The 13,742-nt window shown below is 47.6% G+C and overlaps 1 protein-coding gene across 2 annotated transcripts in view; it reads right to left on the bottom strand.

The window, feature by feature from the left end:
- Nucleotides 1–13,742, bottom strand: part of LOC119449051 (uncharacterized) — a 118,453-nt gene that overhangs the window by 84,418 nt on the left and 20,293 nt on the right. For both annotated transcript variants that reach the window (XM_049666216.1, XM_049666217.1), the window contains one exon: nt 508–709. In XM_049666216.1, the coding sequence (XP_049522173.1) occupies nt 508–709 (202 nt within the window). The remainder of the gene's footprint in view (nt 1–507; nt 710–13,742) is intronic.

Below are 13,742 nucleotides of genomic sequence, written 5' to 3'. Positions count from 1 at the left end.
GCTTCTACATTGCCGCTGTATGCCGCCACCATTATTACCGCTGCTGCTGCTGCTGCTGTTGCACTAACCGGACTTGAGGACATCAAAGGAGCATTAGAGCACCGAGCCAGATATATGGCATCTTGGAAGATAAACTTTACATATGCTCAGACTCTGTTCTTTCTACCTGCCGCTTTTTGGACAGGTCACAGCTGACAGTGCGACAGAAAACTGCGAAAAAATCCAAGATAAGGCCTATACAAGACAAATCGTGTCCAATAACCATAGTGTGACTAGTTATTCAATGACAGCGAGATGAAGACTTCTGAGCGCCGCTGAGGCAACATCGGCCTACCGCGTGTCCACATCTGTCCGATTAAATACATTTTTGCGGACTTTTAGACATTAACAATTATTTTTCTTTTGGTGATGGCGCACGTGTAGTCATGCGATTTGTTAACCGTTTTGCTACTTCATAATTTATCCTACTTGACGCTAACTTATCCAAACAAGTTCTGAGAAACTCACTTTCGGTGAAAGAAGATTTGGCTAAGATCAAGGTGGCGCCAGCAAAGGCGCATCCATATATGGCGACCAGGTTTTCTACGCTGTTCGTCAGGTAGGTGCACACTCTATCTCCTGGACCAACGCCGTGTTGCTGGAAACCGACGGCGTAACGCTCTATCAGTGCCAGCAACTCTCCTCGCGTGAGACGTGTAGCGTCATCAACCTGTGAAAAACAGCAGCATCTACCATTTAATTATGAAATAAAGCCATGCGAAGGCTGCAAAATGTGCAGCATTACAAGAAAATATTGACAACCTAGCATAGGTCAAAGTAAGAAATGGGAATACAATGATTTATACGCTGCGTACGAAACAGTGTAAATAATGTGAAATAGTAGAATTGAACTAAGCACATATAAATAAATACAGGAGAGATATAGAATTCATTATGAAACTGCAGCGCACACACAAGAAACAAGAACACAACCCGAAGGTAACACACATGCACTGGTGCAGAAATATAGAATCGCTGAAACAAAAATGAAGAAAGGGATGAAAAACCTACGCAAACTGGCTAGAATGTCATGAAAGCTGCGTAGTGATGATAACGGTCAGTAATCTAATCGCTGTTATGCGGGTGGTCACTTCACCATAGAAACAAATTTCTTCTGTTCTTAAAACGTAGCTGTACTCGAACGGTTAACGTCTGTCAAAAAAAATCACAGCATATCCACGGGGTGAATGATGATGAGTGGGCGAAGCTCCGGAGGGAATCATCGGATCTCCCGCTTAAGGGGACGCTAGCACAAACGCGTTAGAAACGTGCAGTACTCTCTAGTAAGGGGGAGCGGCCACAGCGTCTTACGCAGCCATTTACACATGCCGGAACGTGCACCGCGTTTGCCGACGCCATCACATGACTGCTGAGAGAGTATACCCCCGTATTCATAAACGCTCCTCGACTTGAACTTGACTTACCACCGCTTTGGGCAGCGCGTTCGAAACGCGTTGAAGGTAAGGCGGAGAGGCCACAGCGTCTTACACCAGCTTCTTACACGGGCCGTAACGCGCTAGCACAAACGCGTTAGAAACGCGCTAGAAACGCGGCCTTTCGTTAATGTTGGGTATTTATTGCCATCGTGGTGCGTGTGTCCATGTCCGCTTCGTGGCGTAGTGGGCTAACGCCGCGCGCTCGGAAGCGAGGGGTCCCTGGTTCGATTCCGCGCTACGGAGACAACTTCGGAATTTTTTTCTCATTTTTCTCAGACTGGTTACACACTACTACTACGACGACGGGGACGAACGGGTGCCGCTATAAGGAGCTTCGCCCCTAAAAAATTCAGAGCCGTTCCACAACTGTGAAGACGGAAACCAACGAAGCTGTTACTATGGTGGGTCTGCTATTGTGAATTTATATATTATCATTATTTACTACCAGTCGCGGTGGCTCAGTCAACACCACCTAGACAAGGTGGTGTTGGCTCAGTCAGCCAAGGCGTTGCGCTGCTGAGCACGAGATCGCGGGATCGAATCGCGGCCGCAGCGGCAGCATTTCTGTCGAGGTGAAATCCAAAAACGCCCGTGTGCTTGCACTGTAGTGCACGTTGTAGTGCACGCTCATAATCAGAACTGGTTTTGGCACGTTAAACCCCATTAAGAAAGAAGAAAAGAAAAAGATTATTTACTATATTGAGCGTCTTCGGCATGTTCGTCAAAGAGCAAGGACACCGGCATTTTGTTGGTAAGTAGTGCGGTTGCTGCGCCAAGTCCGCCCTATCGTCATAGACTAGCGTATGAGCGAAAGCGTTCATAGCCGCGGCACACTGCACGGCGTCATCAGCATCCTGACGTCAGGATTCTGGAAGATGTGGTTAAACGATCGTCCGTCCCATAGTGAGTCCAAAGGGCTACCGCTGATAACAGCGCTAGCGCAATCTTTACGTCACGAGACAAAGGGGCACATCGACTGGTGGGACGAGACGCCGCTGAGTATCACGACACTTGTGAAAGAGACATCGGTAGTGGCGGGCGTATAACAATGGGCGATCCATCATCCGTTTTTACACCTATGCTAAGGCTCAGCTGACGGGAAACCACCACGCATATTGAGCCAAACCACCACGCACGTAGAGCCAAAGCAAATGCTTGATAGTTTTTTTCTACATGATGACACGATCCTGGGGAACGTAGCCCTGAACAGCTTCGCTATAAAAATTTCTGTCTTGAATCACATAGTGAATGAAAAATGGGTTAGATCAGTGGGGTCTATATGGTAAAGTATTTGGTAGAAATGTTAAAAGCACTGAAAGACTTTAATTGCTGTTTTAACAGCGAAGCTGTTTAAAGCCAGACGTAATTTGTGGTTCCTATCAAGAAACTATCAAGAAATGAAAGAAAGTAAACTTTCTTACTCAGGCGGCATTCGAACCCGTGTACCCATGCACGGCCCCAAGGCGAGCGTCGTAACCACTAGACTTTTTTTTCTTTATTGTCTCATTTGCAAAATTCACTCATTTGTCAACACCCGCGCATTGCAGGACATGCATTTGTGCGAACCATATGATTGCGTTCGAGCGTCGTCGTGTTTGTCCACAGCTGGCGCGTTCGCACGCTCGTGCTCTGCGAGGTGAAGAGGAGGTTTTGCGTCTTATGCTCGGGAGAGATTTAAAGGGAATGATAGCCAGAGAGACGCATTCACGGAGCGGGTCTGCTGGAACGCATTGTCGGCATTGCAACGCGGTCTCGAATTTGCAAGCTGCGCTATGCAACGCGCAGTGACGGTAGTAAGTTCGAGGCGCGCGAAAAGAAATTATCATTATCATGAGTAATAAGATGAATAGTTCGCGCGCACATTCGGAAAATGCTGAGCTACGATTGCCCAGCTTCCCTGTTTCAAGCGTTGCGCGGCCGAGTGCAAGGTTAAGCGTTTTTTTTCTGTAGTATAAAGATAATCTGTTAGTCCAAGTTAAGAAAAATATCAGTCAGGAAGGTTGCCTCTTATTTTTAGTGACGTGAAGTCAGTTCTGTTTCAGCAATAACCCAAACAAAACCGTCGCAACGTCTTTTTTATTAGGCTCAATGGAGATAACCTTCAAAAACCCCATTCAAGTCATCCTTCCAGAAAGTGTGTATTTCTTCCGCCTCTCGCATTTTTTTTATTTGCGATGAGGTACAGTTTTCAAAAAAAACGCTAGATATTTAGACCAGTCGAGCATAGGATGAGGCATCTTTGTAAAGCATCGTAAAACTGTGAGCCAGCAGTGGTTAGTCTGGTTGTTCTAAACGTGCTTGGTGCTTTGTGTCCGGGTCTGTGTTTTCGTAATATTTAAGGCAGTCTTCACAACTTACACCTGTCCTTTCGAGCTTTATGATGATTCGCTGTCCAGTATAAGGTTTTTCATTTTTCAAGGATCATCTGAAATTCCTAACAAACAAATGGTTGTTTTCAGTCATGATTATGGCTCCTCTAACCCCTTTTCCGAAGCCTAATTTTGTTGAGCCAGGCTAGATTTAAACTGAAAAAGTCGCAGTTTCGCCCGAAAGGCGGAGCATCAAGTGTGATATCAAATTATTAGAGGGCGCTACGAAGTAAGGATAGTAGTTTCATCGGCTGCATAAACTTGGACACATTCGCTTACCAACTGAATTAACAAGCTTGGTGTCAGCGCGCACAAGCAAACATGAATAGATTACACTCGATGACCGCAGACAACCACTGTCAAAACGCTGGCGCGAGCAAGCGCGGCTGAAGCAGCGAACGAAGGTTCGTGTGGTCTATCGCTTCAACGGAAACTGAGCGGCGAAAGCACAGCGCATACAAAGGTAAGAGCTGAGTGGAAGTGCAAGTTCGCCGTTGCTGGCAGAGTAGAAGCCGCACCCCCTCCCTCCCGCGCTGCTCCCCACATGCATCCTATCGCCCGCGAGATTGAATCGCCAGATCCCCTTGCGCCCGGTTCCAAGATGCGCGTTTGGTGCCGCAGCTAAACGTCACCTCCCCTCCCTTCCATCCCTCCACGCCCTTTTGCACGACGGAAGACGCCACGTTTGCTCTGCGCCGCGCGTTCGCTCTCCGTGAAAGCGCGCATTCCTCGCGCGCTTGCACTCGCCCATACAGCATACGGTACGCGGCGACGATTTTATCGCCCTTGGACTTTATACGGAACCTCACGGCGACGTCGACGACGACGGCAGAAATTTGCTTGGTTTGTTCATGTAATTGCGGTCGCAATAAAACGTACTTGCGCACCATGCACTTGAGGCAAGCGACCTAAAGCACTGTTCTCCTGCGAGCTACTACTAAAAATTATTGGGCCGCAGCAAAATTAGCCATTTGTGATGATTTGGTTTTCCTAAGATAACGAGGGGTTGTTTACCCGGGAGTGTATTTACACTTGCATGGTTCGAATTATTGTGGCCACCATTGAGACTAATTCGCAGTGGGGAAAAGAAACAACGAAGCCGATTGTTAACAAGACATGAACATATAATTAGCAGAAACTGTCACACACACACAAACTAGCTAACCAAGATACTAAGACCAACAGAAACGTTCATGCATTTGTAAATGTTCTCGCAAAATAAATAATTATATATAACGGTAAAGTTCGTGACCGGTCACAATTACTTGGCATGCGTCGGTGAGGCTGCATGGGGCGGCGTTACGACGGCCAGTCAGCTGCAGGGCGTCGGTCGCGTGAGGATAAGACGCTACTTGATTCGTGAAGATCGTCCACAGCTCGGCCAAGGAGTCGCAGGAGGGAAGTAGGAAGGGCTTGCCTTCCGCACCATGTCACCAGGACATACGAACACCAAAGGCTGGAGGTAGGACAGAGGCCGGATCGTCGCTGAAGTCATGAAACTCGGGCCCGCAGCCCGACAGCTTCGCTTCTCCGCCCGGCGCTCCTGAAGTCTTGAGACTAGGACCCACAGTCCGACAGCCTCGCTTCTCCGCCCGGTGCTCTCGAAGTCTTGAGGTTCGGACCCGGAGCCCGACAACCACACTTCGTCCACTCCACACACCGGCCTTTCTTGCTTGCTTGCTACCTAAGCCATGGCGACTACGGCGGATTGGCCAAGAAGCCGGCGGTTAAACAAGGTGGGTTAAAATTATTCAATGAAAGTAACTGATGTTAGAGCCGTATTTTATTTTATCTTATAGGGAAACGTGTGTTTTTTGGAAGGAGATCAAGGTAGAAAAAGAAGGCAATAAATTTCAATCAGTTTAATTAGAATTTTACAAATTAATAAATAATCTAATCAGTAAATTAACGGACTTTCTTCATTTCGAACGCCGCCTTCCTTCTTCTCTTCTTTTGCTGCCTCTTCCAGCACCCGTGCGTATTCGTGATTGGCTGTTGGCCGAGGTGCCGCGTCAGGCGAGCTCGCGCCGAATCCCGCCATTCTTTTTCTTCTTTTATAGTCACTGGCCGTCCACCGCACCAGACACGCACACATAAGTCTTTGTACATGACAAAAAGTCCCCCTTTTCGAAAAAGTTTTTTTTGACGAGAAAGCAAAAGTAAATAAAAAAATCACCGCATATCTACGACGTGAATGATGATGAGTGGGCGAAGCACCGGGGGATCATTCGGGTAAACCAGAGCTAGGGACGAGAGAGAAAGAGAGCGCGCGTTGGGAACGAAATCTCTTGTGCACCGCAGCGCCCCTAGCTACGGACGAGAGAGAGCGCGTGCGTCGGGAACGAGAGAGAAAAAGAAAGAGAAACGAACGCATTCGGGTAGACCAGAACTACGGACGAGAGAGAGAGCGCGTCGGGAACGAACGCCCTTGTGCACCGCAGCACCCCTAGCTACGGACGAGAGAGAGAGCGCGCGCGTCGGGAAGGAGAGAGAAAGAGAAACGAACGCCCTTGTGCACCGCAGCGCCCCTAGCTATGGACAAGAGAGAGAGAGCGCCCGTCGGGAACGAGCTAGAAAGAGAAAGAGAGCACAGCTGCGCCTCTAGCGGGAGTGGCGAGTGCTAGCGTGGCTACGACGGCGTGTCGAGGGACAAGGCTCGACCCTAGGGAGCTTCGCCCCTAAAAATTGCGGCGATGCGCATGGGTTTGTGGGACTCCATATAGTAAATTTACTAAACAGATTCAGTGACATGCAGACTTCAACAAACAATTAAAAGAAACAGGAAAGTATACAGAAGCATCAACTTCCTAAGTGCTAGATTCAATAGCTGATCCAGACCTAGTCAAATAATCAGCTCCAACATTTTCGGAGTCTCTCATGTGTTCGATCTTGAAAGAATATTCTTGAAGAGCTAGGTTCCGTCGAAGAACTCTGCTGTTGAGATGTTTCATCATCATCATCATCATCGGCCTATATTTATGTCCACTGCAGGCCGAAGGCCTCTCCCTGCGATCTCCAATTTCCCCTGTCTTGCGCTAGCGTATTCCAACTTGCGCCTGCGAATTTCCTAACTTCATCATCCCACCTGGTTTTCTGCCATCCTCGACTGCGCTTTCCTTCTCTTGGTATCCATTCTGTAACCCTAATGGTCCACCGGTTATCCATCCTAGGCATTACATGGCCTGCCCTGCTCCATTTATTCCGCGTAATGTCAACTAGAACATCGGCTATTCCCGTTTCTTCTCTGATCCACACCGCTCTCTTGCTGTCCCTTAACGTTACTCCTAAGATTTTTCGTTCCATCGCTCTTTGCGCGGTCCTTAACTTGTTCTCGAGCTTCTTTATTAACCTCCAAGTTTCTGTCCCATATGTTAGCACCGGTAGAATGCAACGATTGTACACTTTTTTTTTCAACGACAGTGAGTAAGCTCCCAGTCAGGATTTGGCAATGCCTGCCGTATGCACTCCAACCCAATTTTATTCTTCTGTAAATTTCTTTCTCATGATCAGGGTCCCTGTGAGTAATTGACCTAGATAAACGTACTCCTTTATAGTCTCTAGAGGCTTACTGGCGATCCTGAATTCTTGTTTCCTTGCCAGGCTATTGAACATTATCTTTGTCTTCTGCATATTCATCTTCAACCCAATTCTTACACTTTCCCGACTAAGGTCCTCAATCATTTCTTGTAATTAGTCTCCATTGTTGCTGAATAGGACAATGTCATCTGCAAATTGAAGGTTGCTGAGATATTCGCCGTTGTTCGTCACTCCTAAGCGTTCCCAGTCTAAGAGCTTGAATACTTCTTCTAACCATGCAGTGAATAGCATTGGAGAGATTGTGGATCCTTGCTTGACCCCTTTCTTGATAGGTAACTTTCTACTTTGCTTGTGGAGAACCAAGGTAGCTGTGGAATCCTTGTAGATATTTGCTAAGATATTCACGTATGCATGCCGTACTCCATGATTACGCGATGCCTCTATGACTGCTGGTATCTCTACTGAATCAAATGCCTTTCATAATCTATGAAAGCCATATAGAGAGGTTGATTGTACACCGCAGATTTCTCGATTACCTGATTGATAACATGGATATGATCCATCGTAGAATATACCTTCCTGACGGCAGCCTGTTCTCTTGGTTAGCTGAATTCAAGTGTTGCCCTGATTCTATTGGAAATTATCTTGGTGAATTCTTTATACAATAATGAAAGCAAACTACTGGGTCTGTAATTCTTCAATTCTTTAACGTCTCCCTTCTGATGGATAAGTATAATGTTGGTGTTCTTCCTGCTCTCTGGTACACTTGAACTTGTGAGGCATTGCGTGTAAAGGGCCGCAAGCTTTTCAAGCATGATATCTCCTCCATCTTTGCTTAAATCTACTGTTATTACATCTTCTCCAGCAGCTTTTCCCCTGGTCATGTCTTTCAAGACCCTCCTCACTTCATCGCTAGTTATAGAAGGAGCATCTGTATCCGGTTCATCACTATTTCGAATGAAAGTAGCTTGGCTGTTTTGGACACTGTGCAGGTCAGCATAGAATTCTATAGGGATGTTTAGCCCGCGACAAATACAACAGAGGTTGGTGGTCTGTTTGGATTGTGAAGGTAGTTCCGTAAAGGTGGAGCTTCTCGATCGCCCATACTAATGCTAAGTATTCCTTTTCAATGGCGGAATATCATGTTTCACGGGGGAGAAGCTGCCTGATCGCATAGAAAACGGGTTGAAAAACCCCCTCATGTTCTTGAATTAAAACTGTACCTATGCCGGTATCAGAGGCGGCTATGCGGAGAAACAATTCCTTCTGGAGGTTAGGCGCCCTTACAATGGGTTTAGAGCTGAGCGCGTTCTTCAGATCCTGAAATGCATTTTCTCTTTGAGGGGTAAAAATCAACCCCCTGCTTTCTCTTTTTCCCGTTAACTCAACAAGAGGTCGGGCTGTCTCAGCGTAATGGGGAATGAAGTCTCGGTATAACCAGTGAGTCCAAGTAAAGAACGTACTTGTTTCTTCGTTTACGGTTTCGGATCATTTAATATATTTTCTATCGTGCTCTCGACAGGTTCTATCTTATTGCCTCCTAACCGGTGGCCTAAAATCATCACACATCACAATAAGCGTCCACGACAAGGACGAAGTCGTACGTTGCCTCATAATTTGAAAAGAAACAGCCGGAAATGAGTTTGACGGACTTAGTCACCGTGGCATAGCGGTTAGGGTAGCATGGGGCAGACTTGGACAAGTGGGTTCAAGACCGATGGTCTGTAGTATGCGAGAAAACGGAAAAAGAGCGCGAGAAGCGATTGGCGGAACGAGCAATTGAAAAAGCCTGTCTAGAAGAACAACTTTGCAAGGTGCGACTTCGCATCAAATGCATAGATCAGACACTTGCTGATACTTGCTCCGATGGTACGAGCTTCATTTGCGGGCGTGCAGTAGCGGAGTACGATGACGACAAAAAAGCTTTCTCTAGCATACCGTCAAACCTTTGCAATCGGAAAGCGTCTCATGTAAACACAACTTGTAGTGATGACATCGTAGGCAGAGATTCGGCTTTTTCCAAAAAAGACGTTTGCTCACGCAGCAAAGAACATATTGCATCCGCATGTCCACCAATGTTGCACGAGCCCAGCACAGACGATGACCGGCTCGTACATGTGTCCGAGCTGCCGTGCATCAGCCTCGTTGAGGAAACTAAGGTTAAGACTTTGAGAACTGATTTTCTCCTCGCAGCTAAACATAGTACGTTGGAGAATTTGTACCCTTGTGAAACTAGACATGACGATTTCAAGGCTTCTGGGGAACCGCTTTTCGTTTCCATAATAAGTACTGAGGTATCTTTATTGCATTCCTCTAATCCGACAAAAGCAACTGCTCCTAACACTATACACACTTGGGAGGGCTTATGCCTGTCTACCAAATCAATTGATGGCTTGAAGGACAAGATGTTCCCTTGTGTTCTCGTGTGCTCGCGTTTGCTTTGAGCTTTGACAAGGACGACCCTTCAACCACAAATGACAAAGTACGGAACTGACAATGACTTGTTCGATACCATGCATAGTCACGACTCTAGCTTTGTGTAAAGACGTCTGGGTCAAGCTTACAAGAGACAACACTAGTGGTCTAATTTTATGCAGATATAGAGACATGACTTCCTGCAGCGATATGATCGCTGATTGACCAGTGTACTCTAACACAGAAGGTTGATATCTAGTTCGGTTGATGTGGGAGAGTCACTTAGAGGAGGTAATTATTGACTTGTAGCGTTTGTGGGACTTTTTACTTCGGACGTGGTGACTTATAGAATTGGATATGTTTATTCAAATGATGTGTGTGGTGATAGTATATCGTCCACTTAGCGACAGTTTTTGTTTAAATACTTCCTAAAAGGGGGCTTATGTGATATATGAAGTGCGCGAGTGCCGTGATTCTAGTGGGTAAGTGCCAGGAGTGAGCAACAAGCAAGCGACAGCCATCGGGGCAGACGTGGAAGAAGAGGGGGAAGAAGATGACCAGGGTGCAGGAGTAGCGGCCAGTCATGCAAAATGTTGTTGCAAAATTTTCTTTGTTTTTGTTTTTGCCTTCTTTAATTTTGCGTATCTCATTGTCAAAAAGAATTTTTTAAGCTACCTACTGCCGCCCGATTCTTGGCCTATCCCCCTCAGTGGGTGCGAGACATGATAAAGGATCATCATCATCACCATTAGCGGCCAGTCGATTTACTGGCCCAAGGCTGCTCTAGGCTCCCACCTGGAATCGACAGGACATCCAGCTTCTTCCTGGAGCCTGCGGTTGGCGAACGTCGGAAGGGCGTCCGACCCAGGCGGCCCAGCGTCTCCAGCGCCGTGCCCGAGCTCCGGCTCGTGAACGCCGCAAGGTCGTCCTGCTGTTGCCAGTCTCCACTATGCTTGTCTTCACAACAGCGTCGATCATAGCTGCCTGATGATAAGGTGCCGACCGACGTGGGAGAAATGAAGCCCTTGTACCGGTCGCAGAGAAGAAGACCTTGGACTTGGTGCACAGTGACAAAACTTCTACCGTACTAAGGCTACCTAATCATTTTCCCAACGTCGCAGTGGAACTTGCGGAACTTCTCCTGCATTATTTTATCCCTGGTGTTCGCCTGGGGGCGACCGGGATATTCTTCGACGGCTTCTACTTTCGTCACCGCTATTCCACTTCGATCTCCGCCTCTGTCACCGCTTCTAGTCCATGCCACAGCTCGAGTGCGAACCATGAAATTGCAGGCCCCTTCTGACTTTTATGCTTTCTGTCTAGACTTATTCCTCTTTTGTTTTTGTGATTAGTTTGCCGAGTTTTGTTTTCTCTTTTCGCTGTATTTTCTTTAATGAATGGCTTGTTGTGGTAACGAACGGCTTCGTCATTTGATGCGCTGAGGCTGTGCCTCAGTAGCGAGTAATTCATTGAAAGAACCTCATCACGCCATTATACGCAATCAGCGAGAGCGAGAATTTTCATGCATCTCTTCCTTGATAGCTCGTGGCTGTTTTGTACATATTTGCGTGCATGTGCTAAAATCGAGCGCGAATGCTCATAGAGTGCCCCTTTTTGACGCCATTATCGGTAAGGAGGCATATCCGACAAGTCAGGAGGCACATCTCTGTACCAGCAGCCATAGGTGGAACGTTTTCATTTTTCCGGGGGGGGGGGAGGAAGGCTGAGGCGCATGTTTATATACAGGGTGTTTCAGCGAACACTTTCAACATTTATTTCAGGTTGCCGGTGGCAGATAGCCCAATTCTAGTTAATGGGCTGTCTACTCGAAGAGGCGGACATTACTTGCTCAAAAATTTGAAATACATAATGGACTAATTAAGATCACTTCACTAATTAAGTTTTCAACTAATTACCTGATGGTCCGATATTGCAATTTACAAATTGTAGCCGTGGAGTTCGCAAGGCCGATCCACTTAGAATTAATTCTCAGGATGACACCAGTTTCGAGATATTAATTCCCGAACTTTGCGGAGAAATACATGGGCGTTCCAGTTAATTTTGTGCTTCAATGCAAAAAGCGTCGTTTTGTTAAGAACCTAACTGGAACGCCAATGCATATCTCCGCAAAGTTCGGGAATTATTATCTCGAAACTGGTGTCATCCCGAGAATTCGTTCCAAGTGGATCCGCCTTGCGAACTCCACGGCTACAATTTGTAAATTGCAATATAGTCCATCAGGTAATTAGTTAAGAACTTAATTGAGCAGAGGACCAAGATAATGTTCAATAGCCTGGCAAGAGAACAAGAATTCAGGATCGCCAGTCAGCCTCTAGAGTCTGTAAAGGAGTACGTTTATCTAGGTCAATTACTCACAGGGGACCCTAATCATGAGAAAAAAAATTTACATAATAAAATTAGGTTGGAGTGCATACGGCAGGCATTGCCAAATCCTGACTGGGTAGCTTACCACTGTCGTTGAAAAGAAAAGTGTACAATCATTGCATTCTACCGGTGCTAACATATTGTTACGCGAACGAAGGATTAAGTACAGGAGACTATTTACAAGTATATTTACAAATGATAGCTGCAGCGCTGGCCAGATCAGCCGATAGCTCGAGAGCCCAGAGCAGTTCGTATTCTTCGTCTAGGCGCCCGCGCGCCTCGTTCAAACAACCAAATACCACACGCGTGTAGCATAATCCCCCGGCGGCAGAAGCGACGTCCCGGAGCGTCTAAAGGTCATCACTGGGAGGGTGATACTGCTTCAGTCGTGTAACGTGCACGATATCACTGGACTGGGAAGCAGATGGGGCGTCAGGGGCGATCTCGTAGGTGACGGGAGTCACGGCACGAATCACTCGGTAGGGGCCTGTGTAACGAGACAGCAGTTTTTCTGACAGGCCGACCTGACGCGACGGAGACCATAGGAGCACCAAAGAACCAGGTGGGAAGTGCAGGTCGCGGTGTCGCTGGTCGTACAAACGCCGTTGACTCTCTTGGGAGTGCAGAAGGCGGCCACGGGCAATTTCCCTTGCGTGGGCAGCGCGGGCGACGGCGTCAAGTGCCATATTCACTGGTGGGTGCTGCGTGAAGAGGGAGGCTTGTGTCGAGGGGCAGTGCTGGTTCTCGGCCGAACAGAAGGAAAAATGGCGAATAACCGGCTGTGTCGTGGCGCGAGGAATTATACGCAAAGGTGACAAACGGTAGAGCGAGGTCCCAGTCAGTGTGGTCGGAAGACACATACTTCGCGAGCATGTCTGTGAGAGTGCGATTAAGACGCTCCGTGAGGCCATTCGTTTGCGGATGGTATGACGTGGATAGCTTGTGCCTCGTGGCACAGGACTGCAGGATGTCCGCGATAACTTTCGACAGGAATGTCCGGCCACGGTCTGTGAGAAGTTGTCGCGGAGCTCCATGTAATAAAATCACGTCGCGTAGAAGAAAATCGGCCACATCTGTGGCGCAGCTTGTAGGGAGCGCTCGGGTGATGGCGTAGCGCGTGGCGTAATCTGTGGCCACAGCGATCCACCTGTTCCCAGAGGTAGAAAGAGGAAAAGGACCAAGTAAATCCAAACCAACCCGAAAGAATGGTTCCGCGGGAATGTCAATTGGTTGAAAGTACCCAGCAGGGAGCGTCGACGGTGTCTTGCGTCGCTGGCATTTCTCACACGCAGCTACGTATCTTCGAACGGAGCGAGCAAGACCTGGCCAAAAGAAGCGTCGGCGAATCCGGTCGTAGGTACGTGACACACCGAGGTGACCAGGCAGTGGGGAGGTCGTGAAGCTCGTGGAGAACAGCCGAGCGAAGGTGTTTAGGGATCACAAGGAGTAATGCTGGGCCGTCGGGGTGAACATTGTGGCGGTAGAGTACGCCATCTTGAAGTGTGAATAAGCGAAGGGAGCTGTCGGCAAGTGACGATTCCAGGCGGTCAATGATGACACG

Source organism: Dermacentor silvarum, chromosome 4 (assembly GCF_013339745.2).
Source record: "Dermacentor silvarum isolate Dsil-2018 chromosome 4, BIME_Dsil_1.4, whole genome shotgun sequence".
In the NCBI taxonomy this organism is placed as follows: domain Eukaryota; kingdom Metazoa; phylum Arthropoda; class Arachnida; order Ixodida; family Ixodidae; genus Dermacentor; species Dermacentor silvarum.
This window is presented reverse-complemented; position numbering and strand designations above follow the sequence as displayed.